Source organism: Thamnophis elegans, chromosome 4 (assembly GCF_009769535.1).
Source record: "Thamnophis elegans isolate rThaEle1 chromosome 4, rThaEle1.pri, whole genome shotgun sequence".
In the NCBI taxonomy this organism is placed as follows: Eukaryota; Metazoa; Chordata; class Lepidosauria; order Squamata; family Colubridae; genus Thamnophis; species Thamnophis elegans.
In genome coordinates this window covers 118,345,311-118,366,111 of record NC_045544.1, presented here as the reverse complement: position 1 = coordinate 118,366,111, position 20,801 = coordinate 118,345,311, and the positions used below count along the sequence as shown (strand labels likewise).

The following is a 20,801-nucleotide window of genomic DNA, read 5'->3' as shown; positions in this document are numbered from 1 at the left end:
GGGATATTACTCAACTCTCCACATGGCATCTGGACTCATCACAGCCTAGAAAGTAGCCCCCTGCATGGCACCATGGGAGTCTGACAACCAGTCAGAATACATTTCTTACACAGGAACAGGAAACAGAGAGGTGGGACTAAACAGGGTATAAAAAGCCTAGCAAGCCCCTTCCTCAGCCCTTCTCTCTTCTTCTCCATCAACATTGAAACATGTGATCACCTTTTCTGTACAGGGCTCAAGCCATGTGGCCCTGTCCAACAATAAACCATCTTTCCAAGCAGCCTCCATGTCTCCAGTGTCTTCTTCCCCACTTGGAGCTGAACCCAAAAGGACATTTCTTTCAACAGATCTTTACAATCAAACTATTCTCTGATTGTCTGCAAGTTAACAACAAAGCTCAGAAGCACCAAGGAACTTTTAAACTATTCTCCAATTGGACTTTTTAAAACTATTCTCTAACTGGATCCCTAGGAAACAAAGAATCAATTTGGTGGCTATGTAGTCATGTGACGGGAGGGTGTGTGTCAAAAGACAGAAACTCACTTTAACAGTGTCCTGCTGGAGCAGGGGGTTGGACTAGATGACCTCCAGGTCCCTTCCAGCCCTGGATTGCTGTGCTCTTTCAAGGTATCCTCTGAAACTGTGTCTAGTGCCAGGTTAGTGGTCCTTCTTCCTGCTCCTTTTCCCCACCCCAGTACCTATGTTTTTGCGCATAGTTGAATTGCTTAGCCTTATTTCCACATCGGAGGTATGGCTTTTTGGCCACAATTCTTCCATGAAGACCACTTCTGACCAGACTTCTCTGAATAGTGGATGGGAGTCATGCTGGTTTCCGCTAGTTCTGTTTCCAGCACTGCTGGGCTACTTCCAATGTTGAAGGGAAGTATGATGTGTCTTTCACCTGCTGCATTAACTTTCCTTGGCTGACTACTGTGTCTACACTCAATGTTGCTCATTTCTTTGTGCTTCTTCAAAACAGCTTGAACAGCAATCTTCTTTCAAATCTTTGCCTGGGGGAGACTTTGCTGATGCAGTATAACAACTTTGCCTTGTTCCTGTTCTCAATTTTGCCATGTGTATGACCTGTGATATGAAGCTGTCTTCCACAAGCTCACCTTAGTGCAGAATTTTGCTTTTCCTCACCCAGTTTTAAGCCTCCTACAAAGCTGTTTCTGTTTATGACTATATTTCAACCTCCATGTGAAACTGATGATCATTAGTACCTGCTTGGTATAATCGTACATTTGACTCTAACCCTACAAAATCCCTTAGTTTGTGCAAGTATAAAAATTGATCCTGTGTGGAAGAGAAAGGCTGGTCAGACCAAACATTGTTTTGATTTGGATTTTTCTTCTGTTCACTTACTTTTCATTTTATTAATTAATAAAAATAATAAACTATTAACACTTCTATTTCTTAAAGCATTCTTAATTTCTAGGACTTTTGCACAACTGCCTCTTTTACACAGTACTGATATTTTTAGTTCATTCTATTTCACTAAATATTGCATTTAAATTGCATTTCACACTTTTCCATAGTTTTTTTTTAAATAAATAGAATTTTGAGTGGTTAATATTACTCCAAAATATTTAACTTCCTTTTCAATTTTAAAAGCCGGGCTTGGCCTTAATTTCTCTTAATCTTGTATACTCATATTGATCAAAACCTTGGTTTTCTGTTTGTTGACCTTAAAAATCAGCTACTTTATTAAAAGTCTATAACTTCTCTGTTTAAAGTCTATTATGTTTTTCTGTCATTTTTTCCAACCATTGTGAATTTTAGCACAGTATCTTTTAGCTTCTGCACACGTCCACCACATATGGTAATATGAACCCGGTATCTGATGACATTTCCAACATTTTTCGGATTTATTCTTAAACATTCCTGCTATTCTCGTTAGGAGTGAGTGCCACCTGTAAAACAACTTATACAAATTTTCTTTATATGATGTTGACATTGTCATTTCATAATTTTGAGACCACAATTTTTGCCATTTCTCTAAGTCAATCCCATGTCCAAAAATTTTCCCCCAAGGAATTATTGTTTCTTCCTCTAGCTTAACCTCTAATAAGTATCCATATAGTTCTTTAATCATCTTTTCATCGGTGCCTGTCAGGATTTTATCTAAATCAGTCAATTTGTCATAAAAGCCTTCTATTTTAACATCTTTATCATATCTAGAATCTATTTGCACATATGAAAACCAATACGTAGACTTTAAACCAGAGATTTTTTTATTGGAGATTATACCGGAAATAAAGTAGAGAATTGAAATATTTGATTGTAAATGTGTTAACAGCGGCTAGAAGTGTATTTGCAAAAATTTGGAAAGAGAAAACACTAACGCAGGAGGAAGTTATTCAGAAAATAATGGAATGTGCTGAAATGAGCAAATTGACATTTGAAATTAGAGAACAAGAAGATAAACAATTTTATAAGATATGGGATTTATTCTATCAATGGTTAAACAAAAAAATATGGAAATGAAATATGCTACAGAATTTTACAATACAAGGATAATGGAATGATACGGAATATAATATAAAGATGTACTACTATTGGATGGCTTTAGAATGGTGTAATCACAATAGAAAATAATTCAAAATTTAGAATATCTCGCATAAAATGAAGTAATAATAGTTATAGTCAAATAAATGATTAACAATGATAATAATGTATACATATATACTAGATTGAAACTATGAGATTTTATATAAATTATAAGTGAGGACTATGGAGAGGATGCACAAAGTTTTTGTAACCAACAAGCACACTGTATGTAACTGGAAGATGGTTTTATGTTTGTTTGTTTGTGTTTGTTTGTCTAAAAATAAAAAAATCGTTAAAAAAAGTCTTTAACTTCTGTATTAATTGTTCTTTACCTTTGGGGGGAGAGGGGAGGAACCATTACGAATGAGTTTTGACTCTTATTTCCATCTTAAACATCACAGTTAAACATTTTTGCTGTGGAAAACAAATACTAATTACACTGTATAAGATTTAGACACAAATCACATTAAATTCCAAAAATGGGTTGGAAATCTACAATGAGGAATAAGGTGGAGAAAGGACAAGGTGTGGTCAATCCATGTTTCTTCCATATATCTGAAAATTATCTGCTTTTGGGCCCAGTAGTTTCTCCTTCACCTGAGAAAAAGAGAAGAAAAAGAATGAGGCACGCGAGCCGTCGCCCCAGCTCAGCTCCTCTACCACAGATGTGCATGTACCTCCTGCCAGCCAGCTGGTTTTCGGGTCTCTTCCATGCATGCATGGGGGGGGGGGCGGATGCGTGCATGAGCAGGGGGATGGGAGGTCATGCATGCATGTGATGGTTGCGCACACATGCGTGATGGTTGCACACGCATGTGGGGGGAGCGCAGGGGGGTTGTGGACCCATTCATAGAGGGCGGGGTGCCTGCGGGGGGGTGTATCATGCATGCATTGCATTATGGGTGCACTTGTGCACATGCACTTTTGGCATGCCATAACAAAAAAGTTAGTCATCACTGGTATAAGGCATATGTTGCTCATATAACTCTGAGTGGCTCACAATACATTAAAACTATACAATATTGCTCCCCCAAAGTATAATACAAGGCCACACTTCCATTCAAACAATGGCAGAGGTATATTTTCAAGTTTATATGGCAAGGGGAAAAAACCAAGCATTATATACAAACAAGTGCAAGATGCTAAGGAAAAAGGGGTTGAGGTTTACCAGATTTGAAACTGTATTTCTATGCTTGTTATTTGGTCTGGCTAAAAGAGTCGGTGAATCTCCGGAACAAGAGGCCACTTGATTTAAAAAGCCATGAATTAAGGTTTAGATGGCATTGTGGTATGACAAATTAAAGTAAATGTTGATTTTAACAACCATTTTGTTAGACATGCCATACCAACAGGGGTGGGTTCCTGCCAGTTCTATAGAAGAGGTTCCACAAATCTACAGTGCCGTTTAGAACCGGTTCCAGCTCCCTCCCCCCGCCCATCCGCAAATCATCAAGATGAAGAGCAAGAGGAGGAATTCTGGGAGTTGAAGTCCACAAGTCTTAAAGCTGTCAAGTTTGAACACCCCTGGGTTTTTTTTTTCTAAAGGGTTAGGGGTGCAAGGGTCTTGTAACTTGACAGCTTTAAGACATGCATGCTTCAAATGCCAGTTTCTGAGCCAACATTTTGGTTGCTAAGCAAGAGCATTGTTAAGTGAGTTTCACCACATTTTACAAGTTGGCCACGCCCACCCAGTCACATGGCTGGCAAGCCACTCCCACAAAGCAGGCCACACCTACAGAAGAGGTTCTAAAAAAATGTGAAATCCACCACTGCATGCCAAGATTTTGGAATAAACACAAAACAAGGTTTTCTACAAAGATGCTTCTTTGGGAGTTGCCCCGGGAAGCCTTTTTCAGAAAAGAAATGGTGGTGAAGCCAGACTGGTGGACTTATGGTAAAAGAATGTTTTAATTTTGGTGACCCCACTCTCGCACTCTGTTTTGGCTTCCAGGTTGGTGCAGGAGGCCTTCCAGACTTATCTAGTATAAACCTTTGCAGTTTGGGGCCTGCAAAGCCTCCTGTACCAACCTGGAAGCCAAAAATGGGCAAGGGGGGGGAGTGCATGCTGGAAGCCAAAACAGGTGTTGCGCACACATGCACGGGAGGCGGGGGGTATCATGCGAGCATTGCATTATCAGTGTGTGCATGCGTGCTTTTAGCACGCAACAACAAAAAGGTTAGTCATCACTGCTCTAAATCATTTTGCCCTACATTTTATAATAAAATCACAGCTTGTGTGAATGATTGTTTTTTTCTAGGGAGTTAATATGTTTGTCTTGATCCAGGTAGATGCAAAATAGAAGTGGTAATCATAAAAAAGGCTAAGTATACCTGTTTGACCTTGTTCCAAAGCTGACTCTTACTGTTGATCTTACTGATCAAGCATATTGCCTGCCTTACAGCAATGTAGGTGAAAGAGGTCTCACAAATATTTTGCAGAGTGCTGGCAATTGTTTGAAGTGATTTGTATGTGCTATCAGTTGTAATCGTTCAATACCTTATAAAGAGGGGGCAGGCAATCTTTTTCCATTGTGGGTGGGTAGGGGGGGTTGTTGCCGGTATCTGGGAAATGTAGTGTACAATGATCAATGTCATCACAGAAGCAGATAGGACTGACTTTTTGGTGGGGGGGCAGGTATTTGGAGTGATTATCCGAAGAGGTGCAAAACTTATGAAAAGATTTCACACACTTTTTATTTCTTTTTCTTCAAAAGAATGCTGTCTTCTCTTTCAGAAATTTGACAAATACATTACTTGGGGAGTAGGAGAGCCTGCATGTGGCTTGTGATTTCCTATTACTGATGTTTAAAAAAGGATTATTTTTCTCCATATTACACAGAGGGAAAGAGGCTGAAGGCCTGACAGTGAATTCATGATAATGTTGAGATCCCTTCTTCATAAGGGATTTCCTTTGTCACAAAGGGGTTTCCGATTCATCCAAAAACTCCAAGAAAAAAATCAGCTGATTCTGTTGTCCCTCATTCTACTGCCCCAAAATATCCCAAAATCCGGTATTACAGCTGCAAGAAGAAACACTTACCTGGCTTCAGTGTCCCGGGAAGAGGTAGAACTTTTTGGTCAAGGTGGTTCTGTCCTTTGAGGGCATCTGACATGGGTTGTTTGCAAAATGCTGCAACACCTGTGATATGGAAGGTACAGAAGCAAAAGCTGGTGACTGCATGTCCAAGAAAGTCAAGTAGCCCCATCTAAAAATTAGTAATATTTTGTCAGCTTATACATGCTCACTTTACTAACTAGACATTGTAGAATAAGGGGGTGACACTTAAGGCCCGTGGGCTGGAACCAACCCATGGGATGCTTAGATCTGGTCTGCGGTGCTGCTCAGGAAACAGCAAAGGATCAGCCTGTGGCGCCTCTCCCAGTGAAAATGGAGCTTGGGATGGCCATCTGCGGCCCTCCCACACTCCGTTTTTAGCTGTGATGGCCTCCGGCAGCCCCTGCCAGTGAAAATGAAGCTCAGGGAGGCTGTGCGCAGCCCAGCTGGGCTCCATTTTTGGCCACAACTGCCTCCTGCAGCCCTCTGCCAGCAAAAACAGAGCTCGGGTAGGCTATGCGAGCGCCCCTGCCCTCCCGCCCAAACACAACCCTGATGCGGCCCTCAATAAAATAGAGTTTGACACCCCTGTTGTAGAAGAATCAGATTAGACTACAGTAGGCAAAATCAGAAAGAATCAATTGAGAACTTTTAAAACTGATTTTATCTTAAGGCATAGCATAATTATTAGTTGATAGGTGTTCGACATGTAATTTTCATCTGTACAACCACCTTTCTTTTGCCCTCATCTCATCCCAATCTATTTAAATTCCACATCAATTTAAGTGACTCCATGAACCTTTTGTAATGTGTTGCAGTTCACAAAAGCTTCTTTCTTAAAATAAAGTTGTTAATCTTAAAAAATTTTACAGGACTCTTATGATGGAATGCTTAATAGACCTTGAAACACAGAGGAAGCAGCAAGATTTTGGTAGGAAATGCATCTGTTACAAAACACATTTTTGAATAGGAAGGAAGCATGAAACAGAACTCAAAGTAACCCCTTGCTAGGAGGTTTACAGAATTAGATATTGCCTCCAACAATCAGGGTCCTCATTTTACTGATCTCTGAAGGATGGAAAGGTGAGTGAACCTTGAACTGGTGAGGATCAACCTCCAGGCAGCAAGCAGAATTAGCCCGCAAAACTGCATTCTAATCACTGCGCCATCACGGCTCCTAATGCCATTCAAAAGTGGGTCTTTAACAAAACCTTCGAAACATGAGGTCCTTGTGTAGAAAGACTTGAGCAGACCTACCTTCCGGAACACCTCTTCCAAATTGCAATCCCAGGCATGTTTCTTGATAGTATCTATTAGTTGCTTGATAAAGAGTGATCCGGTTTCAGGGTGTCTCCAGGATACATGATCTAAACAGAAAACAATGATTAAGCAATAATGATTCTTCACAATGTCAGACTTCATTCTCTACCTAACAAACTTTAAACCTATACAGATAGTCTTCAACCTATGACAGTAATGGAGCCTGGCCATTACCTTCGCAAATGATGATGGCCGTTGAGCGAGATGGCCTCACTTAACCACCATCATCGGCTCTCCCTGATGCAGTCCTATGAACATGTGGATCATTAAACTGAGAAGAGCTTCAGGGGTAGGGAAGGCCCTGAGAGATCTAATACAGACCTCAGCCCACTTGCCTTCAGCCTCCCAAGATTTTCCCTACCCCTAAGATACCTTATGCTCCATTCCTGCTTGCCATCATCCCTACAGGCCTTGGGCCTACTTCCCCCCCTCCACCAGGTACCCATAAATTTTCTCCTGGGTCCCTTGCAGGGCTTGGCCTCTTCCCCACCTCCCATTATCCACTTACCTTTTAAAGATCTCTAAAGGTTTTCTCAGTGCTGTGCAGACCATATTAGGGAAGCAGAACAGAGTGCTCCATTCCCAGAAGCGGCCACCATCTCAGCACAACTTCAAGAAATTGTGGGTGTGCCGAAAATGGCACCTATTTTCCGGAGGCAGCCTAGCAGCCCAGGGAGAGACCTAGGAGAATGGGCCAACCCTCCTTCCCCAATATGAGGTCTGGAGACCATCCAAAGGTAATGGTACAATATTATACAACAAGGTCAGTTCGTACTACATACTCATCTTTGTTCGTGCTGATCAGTTTTCTGGTAGCTTAACTTATTGGGCAGACCCAATCTCTTTGGGTGGGATATGGTTCAATATGTATTGTCCAGTCCCCAAATATAGCTACCTCACAGGTTGTTGTGGTTGTGAAAAAGAAGAGGAGTAAGGAGCATTACTATGTTCCTCACCGTGAGTTACTTACAAAATAATAAAGGTGGGATAAAAGTCTTATGAATGACTGACTGACTAGGCCTTTTGCAGTGAGCATGCCCAAGAATTTCTGATACTTAGAAAAGAGGTCCAGACAGTGGTGAAATTCAGAAATTTCCCCCTACCGGTCCTGTGGGTGTGGCTTGGTGGGTGTGGCTTGGTGGTCGTGACTGGGTGGCCATGGCCAACCCCCCCCCCCCTTAGGTATTTTTTAACTACCGGTTCTCCCGCTATTCTTCCATCAAGTGAGCATCTCCCTCATCTTCCTTCATTTAATTGCTTGGTTAGGGTTATTTGTGAAATAATTGCAGTTTAATTATCTGCAGGGGGGAAAAATCCCAACAAACATATTTGAAAAGTGGTAGCTTGAAAGGAATCATTTGATCGGAAGGAAAAATACACCTGCAGGCAGAGCTGATTCTAGTCTCAAGCCAAGCAATCAAGCTGAAGTATTAAGGCTGATTTTGTTAAGGATCTCAATCAGAGCAACTCTGGGATTGGGGACTCCCCCAGCTGCAAGACTACAATCCCAAATCAGAGGGGCCAAAACTGAGGGTGTCGGTCCCCAAACCTTACCACAATGGGAAGGTGTCCTTCCAATAGTCATAACACTATTCTTAGGCATATCTAATATACATTGTTCAAAATCTAGTCTTAACCTCTAACATTCACTTTAGATATTATACAAAATCATGTATAACTATATTCCTCCTAATTCTATTTTTTAAATCTCTTTAATGTATTCTAATTCTAAGTATAGCTGCTATTATTATGTGGTTAATCTTTGGTGAGATTCACAGCTTCTGGGGCTGGTTGGTAGCTCAACAGCTCGAGTCCTAACCAAGGACCTAGGAGCTGTTAAGGTAACGTCGGAGGATATAAGCTGTTCCAAGTAGGGTGGTTTTTTGTAGTTCAAGTCTGATAAATTTAAAATTTCCATATAGCGAGGTAGCCCTTTAGGTATTGCTCCAAGGGCTCCAATTACAATCGGGACAACACACGATTTCTTTTTCCACATTCGCTCAACTTCAATTTGCAAGTCCCAGTACTTTGTGATTTTTTCTTGCTGTTTATCTTGAATTTGTGCATTTCCAGGTATTGCAGTGTCAATGAAGCATACTTTTTTTCTTTTCAACTATTGTTATGTCAGGTGCGTTGTGGGCCAAGTGCCTGTCAGTCTGCATTCTGATGTCCTACAAGATCTTGACTTTCTCATTCTCTAAAACCTTCTCAACCTGATGATTTTTGCTGTACTCAAATCCAAACTTTTGGCACAATTTCCAGTGAATGATCTTAGCAACGCGGTCATGGCATTGTAGGTAGTCAGTTTGTGAAATTTTGCTGCACCCACTGATCAAGTGGTCGACTATCTCATCTTTCTCATTACAGAGGCGAAATTTGCTGTTGGTGATAACATGTTGAATTTTTGCCTTCATGCAGTTTGTGGCTAAGGCTTGTTCTTGAGCTGCCAAAATAAAGCCTTCTGATTCTTTTTTCAGTGCTCTTGATCTTAACCAGTTCCAAGTTAGCTTTTGGCCAGCTTTGCCTTCAATGCTTTTCAAGTATTGGCTATGCATAGCATTATTATTATTATTCGCAACAACAGAATTGTATCACAGCGGCCAGTTGTTTCACCAGATTTGACATTGATTACTAGTCAGGCCCCACCCAGGGGCCTAGGACGTCATAATGTATTTTCGTAATATGCGTGCAGATCCAAGCAGTGCGGCTTTTTGCATTTGACTGACGGTGATTTTGTCAATTTTTAACTGTTTTAAATGTAATTCCAGTGCTTTTGGAATAGCACCCAGTGTGCCGATTACCACTGGAATTACCACTGCTGGTTTGTGCCATAATCATTGAATTTCAATTTTTAAGTCCTGGTATTTCGTGATTTTTTTCATATTCCTTCTCGTCGACCCTGCTATCACCTGGTATTGCGATGTCTATGATTGTAACCTTATTTTTCTCGACCATTGTGATGTCTGGTGTATTATGCGTCAGTATTTTGTCCGTTTGTATGCAAAAATCCCACAAGATCTTGACCATCTGATTTTCGGTGACTTTTTCAGGCTTATGTTCCCACCAGTTTGTTGCTGTTTTAATATTATAATTTTTGCACAAATTCCAATGGATCATTTGTGCTACTGAATTGTGCCACAATTTTTAATCAGTCTGCGCAATTTTTTTACAGCAGCTGAGTATGTGATCAACAGTTTCATCAGCTTCTTTGTAAAGTCTGCATTTGGCATCATCAGAGGATTTTTCGATTTTGGCCTTAATGGCATTTGTGCGGATAGCTTGTTCTTGCGCAGCCAGGATTAGTGACTCTGTTTCTTTTTTTAATGTACCTGCTGTTAACCATAACCAAGTTTTTTCACTGTCCACTTTATCTTTTATTTTTTCCAGAAATTGGCCATGCAATGCTTTGTTCTGTCAACTCTCCATTCTTGATTTTATCACATCTTTTCTGTATTCTTGTTTCGTCTGTTGGACCTTCAATAGATTTTTGTTCTTTACTTCGATTAATAGGTGTTGTTGTTGTTGTTGTTGTTGTTATTATTATTATACAATTGTATCACAGCGGCCAGTTGTTTCGCCGGATTTGGCATTGGTTACTAGTCGGGCCCCACCCAGGGGCCTAGGACATCGTAACATATTTTTGTAATATGCATGCAGATCCAAGCAGTGCGGCTTTTTGCATTTGACTGATGGTGATTTTGTCAATTTTTAACTGTTTCAAATGTAATTCCAATGCTTTTGGAATAGCACCCAATGTGCCAATTACCACTGGAATTACCACTGCTGGTTTGTGCCATAGTCGTAGAATTTTGATTTTTAAGTCCTGGTATTTTGCGATTTTTTCATGTTCCTTCTCGGCGACACTGCTATCACCTGGTATTGCGATGTCTATGATTGTGACCTTATTTTTCTCAACCAGTGTGATGTCTGGTGTATTATGCGCCAGTATTTTGTCCGTTTGTATACGGAAATCCCACAAGATCTTGACTATCTGATTTTTGGTGACTTTTTCAGGCTGATGTTCCCACCAGTTTGTTGCTGTTTTAATATTATAATTTTTGCACAAATTCCAATGGATCATTTGTGCTACTGAATTGTGCCGCAATTTATAATCAGTCTGCGTGATTTTTTTACAGCAGCTGAGTATGTGATCAACAGTTTCATTATTATTATTGTTGTTGTTGTTGTTGTTGTTATTGATCCTTTTTATCCCTCTTTTATCCAACACTCTCTATATCCCTGGGATAAAGCTGCTGAAAAAGTCTAAGCTGAAAAACTCTTTGCTACCATCCAGTGGCCAAAAAGAAAACAAAGTCACCACACAGCTGATTGTCTCTGGGCTGGCGGTCAGAACATTATTTTTTTACTTTTTAAAGCATCTTTAAACTACCTTTCTCCCCAGTTGGTAATTAAAAATACTAAAAAATAGTTTTTAAAAAGTTCCAAATCAACTGTGTGACAATCAGCTGTGCCATATCTGGAAACTTTTTAAAAACTTTTTACAGCATTTTTTTACTATGAGTTTGGGCAAACCAGTAACATTTTTACTACCGGTTCGGGCGGTACCATTTCACCTCTGGATCCAGATCTAGTTTTGCTAACTGATTAGTTGCCAATCTTTGACAGGCAGTTTTGTGAACTAAATGCCTGTATTGCTAAGGCAGAAATTCTTTTCATTTCTATCCCTACTGAGCAATTTCATTTTAACAGTCTCTTACCAGGGGTGGTGGAATATAGGCAGATGAAGTCACTCTCCACATGTACTTTCTTAATGGCATCAGTTTGCAATTGCATGGTGATGTGTGAATCAGACTGGAGAGAGGCACCAGCAGATGCAGCTGAGTCTTCCACGTTTTCCACCATGTACCCTCGTTGCTCTGGAGAAACAAAATGGGAGACTCAACAATCATTATCAAAACCCTGTGACAGAACAGAGATTATTCACACAAGGCTTTATGATCATCATAAAAGTACAGCACAGCCTTTGGTTCCTGACAGGTTTCAATGAGGCAAACTGCCAAGGTTTAAGAGAAGGTTCAAAATTAGTGTTTCCCAACTGTTGCATTGCCATTTATGGAAAGTCATTATTCCAACACACCTGAAGATCACAGGTCTTAAGAAGATAAATACAATCAGCAATAAATATTTACAAATCAGTTTGCCAAAAGCAGATGTCCTAGAGCAGAAGTGGGAAACTAGGGCCCCTTTATGACTTGTGGACTTCAACTCCCAGGATTCCTTATAGTTCCCCACCCCCTGATATAGAGTTTGCTTGGTCTAGTTAAGACTATGTGCAAGAGACTATATGTTCCTCCCAAACACTCAGCTGCCTCCCCCCACATCCCCGTCGCCCCAGAAGGTCTCAACTTCAGCAACCTACCCCCACGACATGCTTGAATAATGACCACCTTGGGCTTTCGCCTCAAAGCTTGGCAATTTTTGTTGTTGAAGATGGAGAAGACAGTATGGATGGAGAATATGTCAGAGTGTTCGCCTTTTGAATGGACTCCACAAATGACGTCCTGGAGGCCATGAGACATCAGTACCACAAACATCCCATCTGAAGCCTTGTGCTCTTCTCGAGCTGCAAAATTCTTCAAGCAAGTGGTGATATCCTGAAAGCAATGAAAAAGAAAGGCGGGTCAGGAGTGGAAATGGAGTTTCTAACTAACTCTGCACTCACTATTAGAATTGAGAAGAAGAATGGGGGTAGCCTTCTTGCAATGGTACTATCATGTGTCCTGGAAAATAAGACAGGGTCATATTTTCTTTTAACCCTTGAAATAAGCGTTTGGCCTTATTTTCGGGGAGGTCTTATTATTTTTGGGGTGCAGGTAGCAACGAGCACGGTTACCTCATGGCCACTGGTGTATTGCAATTTTTTCAGGTTGGGCTTATTTTGGGAGGGTGGCTTCTTTTAGCGCATGTGCTCAAAAGCCTGATTGGGCTTATTATCCGTGGAGGTCTTATTTTCAGGGAAACAGGGTATATCTATATTATTATTCAAGCTTAGTAAAAATTCAATGCAGAAACAATTACCAGTTTTTTTCTCTCTAGATTTGAATGGGAGGACTGTGCAGCAAATCTCCATATCTAAGAATTGTGAACACAAATCTCCAATATGGGGATGGGTCCTATCTTCACAGCTGAAGAGTAGAATTAATTTCATCATGCTCTCCAGAAGGGTGAAAAAACCTATCCTGGCAAGTATAGTCGTATATTCTCACTGGAAAGCTAGCTCCTCAACTAAGTTTTTGGAGAAAGAATTATGGGAGATGAAAAAGAAGCAATATGTTGGCATTTGAAATTTTATAAAGGTAGTCCAATTTGAGAGAAGTTCAATTACCAATTTAGGCACATTTTTTCTTATACTAAATTAGGTATAAACAACTTGGTAACCTACAGTTCTTTGGAGTAGAAATCCCATCAACTGCAATCAGCATGGCCATGAGCCAGGCCTTCCTGGGTTTATAATTTAAAACATCCACATGGTATTAGATTATCTACGTCTGTGTTAAATGTTATTATATAAGTAGTTTAACAAGACTGCCATGCTTTATTCAATTTTGAAGCTGCCTAGGTCCAACTAACTCAATCAAAATCAAAACTTCCACACCCATTCTTTGAATGTTTAGGTTTCAATTAAAGTTGCTAGACTTTTTTCCTTGAGTAACACATTGAATTTTACTCTGTAAGCTTAATATTTTTTTTACCTCTGAGCTCAAATTGCGCTCTATTTTCACATTGTATCCCAGATCTTCTAGGAGAAGCTTCATCTGTTCCAAGTCTACTTCAGCCCCCTGCCTATAAGCCAAGTGATTGAATTTGATATTGCAGATTATCAAGGCCAGGCGCGTACGAGTCTTGGGATCATTGATGGGGTAGATCTGCATGGGGAAACAAAAGTGATTCTTATCCTGAACTATAGTCACGCCATGCAAGCATCCATCTAGTTTAAGTCTCTCCCAGATCTTATCAATCTTAGCCAGTGGTAGGGGATCCTGGAAACTAGTTTGGTAACAAATTTAATCATCTTGACGGCACTGTAAAATCTACAAATAAGGCTGGTACAATGGTTTTGCTATTACTCAGAATTTAATGTTCAGAGAGTATTTGAATCTGAATATTTGTTCCACATAACCATAAAAATAAAATTATTGAATCAGCCCCAAAATAGTAGACTTCTTGTTTGCCATAGTGGGTGGCTAGGCACTTGAGGAAACCCACAAGCCTTTCCTTCCCCTTCCTGTAACCAGCAGCAAATATTCAGAGAGCATGGCAATTCTGTGAAGCCACAGAGTCCATGAGTTGTCTACTTTTAAAGCCATTGAAGGCATTGTGGTCACATAGCATTTAAAGCCCCCTTAATTTCATGTTGCCTGTTTTATTTGTGTTACATATGGAACAACAGAGGATTCTCAGCTCATTTTTTTTGCTTTACAAATAAAGCAAGGTAATATTTCTAAAAGCCAGGATGAGGAGAATTTAAAATATATTAAAAATTTCTGCTGTGGTTACCTTTACAGCAGCTGCTGCATGCATTAAAGTGCAGCATTCAAGCTCAAGTCTTGGAGACATCTAATTTAGGTCTGGCAACTCACCTCAGTGCCTTCACTAGTCTGTATTTGCTGAAATAGATTCTGAGGACAAAGCTTGATCCCATTTTTAGATTCCTCTTCCACTGAGATTTTAACTTCTGTTGACTGGCCAACTGGAGATGGGAGGAAAGTTGAACGCCAGATTTAGCTTTTTTACCACAGCAAAATATTAAATATTACATGAGTCAGATTCGGACCTTTTAAATAGCTATAGTCCCTAGCAGCCGGTCAGAAGGGCATTGGGAATTATAGTTATGTCACAGATGCTTGTTTTGTCAGCTCCAACATGAACAAAAACCGGTTAGCAATTAGCAAATCTGGGCCCTGAGAAAGAACATGTCCTCCAGTGTATTGTTTCCACTGCCATAGCAGATCTAAAAAACATGCAGAGAATTACAGAACATGAACAGAGCTGCTGGCAAAGGATAGCTGTGGAGACTTTGGCCTTTCCTCCACATTGCTGATCTCCTAGAAAGCCTACATGATACTAACTAGAAACCTACCAGATAACATAACATCCAGACTAAAGCCTACCAATCTTTCTGATTCTTTTAGCTAACTTCCGACCTATCCCTTCAAATTATTTATTCATTGAAGAAAATGTACATGTATGGCTGCCCAACCGAGACTCAATTGAAATGAGCAATTGAGAAAAAAAAGCAGCAGACCTGTTTCTTGTCCATACTACCATCTAGTCTGGTGATAGGGAAACTATGACATGTGTCACACGTGACACACCCTGTCATTTTTGGTGACACGCCTAGGGGCCTCATGAGAATATTTTGTACTCTTGCACCACCTCTGGAACTCCTGGGAGTTGTTGAGAGGGCGCTGCTCATGTGCAACCTCTGGACCTCCCTGAAAATCATGTGAGAATGTTCTTGCATGATTTTTGGAGGTTCCAATGGCCCTGTAAGACTAAGACCCTCTCACATGACTTCTAGTGGGTCCATAAGCTGCATAAGAGCACACCACAATCTCATGTGGCCTCTGCAGCCTCCAAAAAGCATGGGAAGTTCTCACATGGTTCCAGAAGCTCCAGATGCCACAGAAGAATGTGGTATGCTCTCACACGGGCTCTGGGCCCTCTGTAATCAAGCAAAACGGCTCTGCTCTCACACAGCCTCTGGAGCCTTAAAGAAGGGTACATGAAAGTGACATGCTTTTCTGTTCTTTTCAGAGCAGGCCACGCAAGATCATTCTCCAAAGTTTCCAGGTCTCATGCAACCTCAGATAGAGAGACAATGACAATTATATGAGTTTTATTTATTTTATTACATTTATATGCGGCCCATCCCAAACAACACTTTGTTAAGAATTGTTTTTTTCTTTGTCCAAGTGGCAGCAGAGTCAAGTTAGGCTTTTTCTGAATTTTTGACACGCTGAGCCCAAAAGGTTCAACATTACTGTCCTAGTCAAAAAAAGAAATTAAAGGAGAATTTTTATTAAAAAGAGATCGTTTATGCGATATGATGAAGCAAATTAAAAATTGAAATGTACTCAAATTTCATGTACCTATATCTCAATATATAGACGCATTCTTAAGAATGTGCTCCTAAAAAACAGGGGAATATCATCTTATGATAAAGTTTCCTTTCAAAATGATCTTTTACACCAATATGGCCAAATCTAATCAGCCCAAAGAGTTTGGGGCACAATCATTTGCATGATTCTGGGCCACAGTAACTAAATTAGGGAGAGAGGCCAATAATTTTGGGCCAAAGCTGGATGATATGTTATAAGATCACAAGTACCAGCAGTGAAAGCTTGGAGATCCAATTGTTCAGCTAAGAAAGCATTTCGGTCCAGGAGGAAGACAATAAAGCGGCGGCTAGCTTCAGGCCCCTTCTTCCTCACATTATCGATCAAAATTCTTGCTTGATCCTGTGTCTTATCTGTCACATTCACTTCTTCCACCTCTTCATCACTCATGATTCCCACACAGAGCAGCTCATCCAAGAGTTGCTTGATGATGGTTTTGTTAACACGCTTTATAAATTCGGTGCGCACTTCTCCCAACTTCTTGTCTGTAAGGAAAACAAATGCATTTTTCCAAATTTATCACTCTGACCCGAAGAATTACAACTTTAGTGAGATACAGATAGTCCTTGATTTATACTCTTTTCATGTGAATTCAAAGTTACTATGGCCTTGGAACAATTGGCTTATGACCTGCATTCTGTAGAAAGTTAGCACCCACCCCTCTCCTAGAAGAATGACATATATTGAGAAATATTAAAAAGGCAGAATATTATATTTCCCTGGGTGAGAAAAGGAGAAACATGCTCTTGGAAAGCAGCCCCACCTTCCTTAATAACCCACAGCAGATGTCAGCACTTAAGAGATAAAGAGATAACTAGCTCTATTCATAAGCAAATTCTCTGCAGCAAGGTTTGAACAAAGGTAGGATTAGTCCTCACCTACAATAGGAATTGCCCTACAAGCCCCTTCATTACACCAGCCAAACTTCAACCAAACCTGGGAGCTGAGACAACGTACAGAGCCAGCTCTGACACCTACAACAGCCAATAGAATACATGTTCTTGCACAGGAACAGGAAGCTCAAGTTCAAACCCAAGAGAAGGTTTAAAAACCCCTCAATCTGCTTCATCATTAAACCATCTTTCCAATCAGCAACCATGTTTCCAATGTTTTTTTCCTGGCTTGGAAGTGAACCAGATGGATATTTCTTCCAACAGTTCACATTTAGAATTGTTGAATAACTTCTGCACCGATGTGATTGCAGTTCGGGCAATTGGCAACATGCTTGTATTTACAATTGGTTGAAGCATCCTGCAGTCAAACGGTACTTTTTTTTTGCTAACTTCTGGCAAAAAAAATGGCCATTGGGGAAGCTGGATTACTTAGCTGGCTTTTCTGCCCCGAAAACCCTTAACTGGGTAAGTCTGACCAATGGCTGGATTTTATGTATTATTAAATTAACATAGGATTCTTGCGAAAGTGAATAAAGTGATGTTGGACTCTTTATCTAATTACAACCCCTTACAGATACACAGACACACATGCTCAGATATTGTTTCTACAACACATTAAACAAATCAAAGCACCAGTAGCTGATTTGTGCAACAGGTTAAGCTTGTCTAATGTCAATGTGAGTTTGCTTTTTAAACTTAGGATGTAAAAGCTGTACATTTTGATTAGTTTATATTTTATTTTATATAAGCAGACATATTTCTGGGTTCGCAGGGGTTCGGGAGAACCTCTAGCTAAAATTCTGTGCAGTTCAGAGAACCCCCAAATCCCACTCCTGGCTGGCCCTGCCCATCCCACCCCAGAGTCCCCACATGGCCCGTTTTGGATGCAGGTTAGTGCAGGGCACACACGGAGGCTTGGGGAGGGCAAAAAATGGGCCTAACCGAAGTTTGGGAAAACCTCTGGAGCCAGGAGAGGGCTTGTCCCTCCCATCTTGTCCTAAAATTCCTGGAAAGCTACACAAATAGCCACATAAGGTTATAAGATTAATTGTATTTATATGCCGCCCTATTCCCGGAGGGACTCAGGGCGGCTAACAAACCCAAGGGGGGGGGGGTAAACAAGAAGGGAATACAACAAACAAGGTACAAAGAGAATTTAAAAAGACAGTCAACAGTCACACAATTCGAGGGGGGAAGGGAACTCATCAACCCTAGGCCTGCCGGCACAGCCAGGTTTTAACGGCTTTGCGGAAAGCCTGGAGAGAGGTGAGGGTCCGAATCTCTGCGGGGAGTTCGTTCCAAAGGGCCGGAGCAGCCACAGAGAAGGCCCTCCTCCGGGTAGTAGCCAGATGACATTGGCCAGTAGATGGAACCCGGAGGAGGCCTAATCTGTGGGATCTAATGGGCCTTTGGGAGGTAATTGGCAGCAAGCGGTCTCTCAAGTACCCAGGTCCAATACCATGAAGGGCTTTATAAGTGACGACTAGCACCTTGAAGCGTATCCAGAGACCAATCGGTAGCCAGTGCAGCTCGCGGAGGATAGGTCAAGGAACTCATACCAAGCCAGTAGTTGATTCAAGGATAATTCTCTTTGTTGCCAATAAATTAGCTAGAAAGTTTTGAATGAATAATTATCAGGTGGGATAGAAGAATGAGGGCTGTAATATTTTAGTAATGAACCCAACTTCTGGGAGGGCCATCCTCTACCAGGAGCTGTGAATAAAGATAATCCTTGACTTACAACAGTTCAGTGACCATTCAAAGTTACAATGGCACCAAAGAAAGAGACAAATTACCATTTTTCACACTTGTGACCATTGCAGCTTCTCTTATGAGCATTTTTCACACTTGTGACCATTGCAGCTTCTCCATGATCATGCAATTTACATTTAGATGCTAGCCAGCTGGTCCATATTTATGATGGTTGCCGTGTCCCGGGGTCATGTGACTATCTTTTTTGCGACCCTCTGACAAGCAAAGTCAATGGGAAATCTAGATTCACTTAACAACCGTGTTGCTAATTTAACAACTGCAGAGATTCGCTTAACGAATGTGGCAAGAAAAGTGGTAAAATGGGGCAAAACTGATTTAACAGCGGTCTTGCTTAGCCACAGCAACGTTGGGCTCAGTGGTGATCATAAGTCAAGGACTACCTGTGCTTTGTTGCTTGTTGCCTACTGCTTGCTAACGATCCGTGTCCCTTTGTTTTCTGAAAGGGTATAAAAACTATGCTAATTTGCATATATATCTCTATTTGTGCTGTAGTCCAGAGACCAAAGTTATTTGCACTCCATTTAAATCAGTGTTTCTCAACCTTGGCAACTTGAAGATGTCCGGACTTCAACTCCCAGAATTCCCCAGCCTGGGGAATTCTGGGAGTTGAAGTCCAGACATCTTCAAGTTGCCAAGGTTGAGAAACACTGATTTAAATAGTGAAAGTGAATCCAACTGAAGGCCACGTAGAGGGGAGACCGTGTTAATCTATATCTGAGGAAGCAATTGTGTTTGCCTACTCATCCACAGCTTATTTATTTATGTATTTACTTTATTTGAATGACCAGCCAACTTAAGCAACACCTGAAGTCCAAGTAACCTTTTTCTTCACAATTTACGCCCCTTCAGACATCAGGCCTCATTTTAATGAACATGTGTGCTAATATGGGATGCAGATGTGTAACATGTTTGACTAGGTATAACTGATTTCCTATGCAAAGGAATTGTCCTGTCCAATCCACTTTCCTCCTACCTTTTTCTTTGTTATGTTAACTATAAAAGGGGATGTAAATTGAGGATCAGGGTTCCTTCAACAATACACTATTAATTGATTGATTGATTGATTGATTGATTTGCATGACCAAACAACTTAAGCAACTCTGGAAGCCTTACAACGGCAATAAAACTAGTAATTATGAAACAATCTCAAAACAATAAAATGAAAAATCCCTGCTCCTTAATCACCCCCTTGAGATGCCTGGCAACCAGCTCCTGTTGCTCTCCTTCGGTATCTATATACGATCCTGCCAGCGTCTTGATTTAAAATCCTGATCTTGGCAGCCAAAGCAACCCGGTTTAGGAATAAAGTTCCCTTTTTTGCACGTTGCAAGAAGCAGAGTGGGTGGAAAAAGGAAGGGGCCCTCCTCGCATGGTACGTGTAAAAAATGCAAGGCAAGAGAGCGATAAGGAATCAGTCAAAGCGCCACTCCTGCTCTTTTAGGATTTCAGGTTTCAAGAAGAAAAGAAAAAGGTGAGAGAGGGGTAGAGAAGTATTTATGATCTTACCTGCCATGATCCCTCAGCTAATGCCGCCGGGAAGGAAAAAGCTCAAAAGACAGCAGCAGTTCCAGCTTTGGGCAATTGTGAAAGTGAAAGAAATCGCACCCATTGTTTCCTTTCCCGCCCAAGAATTGAACAGGAAGAAAGAGCTGGCCCCGAGCGCCGTGAGAGTATCCTAGAAACAGAGGCAGATGGCGCAATCGTCTCTTTCATATGCAGCCACGTTGACAGGCAAGGTATCTTTTGCCCTTCAGAATTATGGATCGCTTTGAATGTTTATGTGCCATCAAAACGGTTTCCTACTCTTAATGATCACATCGATAAGATTTTTTCCAAGTTGAACATTCATTAAAAATGGCTCAGGCTCCTGTTTTCTGTGTTTGAAATGTTCAGCTCAGTGGATTCTTTATTTGGTAGCATTTGTCCTGCCAAGCTTCAGGAAAGGAAACAGAAAGCTTTTTTACAGGCACTGCTGTAAAATCAGCCTTTTCCCCCCAGTTCTTTTCCGATTTCTGTCAGTTGACATCATAAGAATGCCTTGCTCTCAGCCAGAAATGGATGTTTGTGGTC

At 40.9% G+C, this 20,801-nt stretch overlaps 1 protein-coding gene across 1 annotated transcript; it reads right to left on the bottom strand.

The window, feature by feature from the left end:
* Positions 1-2,776: 2,776 nt before the first annotated feature.
* On the bottom strand, positions 2,777-20,366 carry LOC116506939 (caspase-1-like). Its single transcript, XM_032214834.1, has 9 exons — positions 20,238-20,366; positions 16,278-16,550; positions 14,527-14,636; positions 13,639-13,812; positions 12,306-12,540; positions 11,644-11,802; positions 6,863-6,972; positions 5,591-5,689; positions 2,777-3,147 (listed from the first exon to the last, which is right to left on the bottom strand). The coding sequence occupies exons 1-8, from the start codon at positions 20,242-20,244 to the stop codon at positions 5,597-5,599; spliced, it is 1,161 nt and encodes a 386-aa protein (XP_032070725.1). The 5' UTR covers positions 20,245-20,366; the 3' UTR covers positions 2,777-3,147; positions 5,591-5,596.
* Positions 20,367-20,801: the final 435 nt, after the last annotated feature.

Coding starts and splice junctions, on each gene's coding strand:
- LOC116506939 (XM_032214834.1), bottom strand. Junction 14,637..16,277: donor TCTCCAAGCTTTCACTGCTG/GTACTTGTGATC, acceptor TCCCATCTCCAG/TTGGCCAGTCAACAGAAGTT. Junction 6,973..11,643: donor CCTATATTCCACCACCCCTG/GTAAGAGACTGT, acceptor TTTTCTGTTTAG/ATCATGTATCCTGGAGACAC.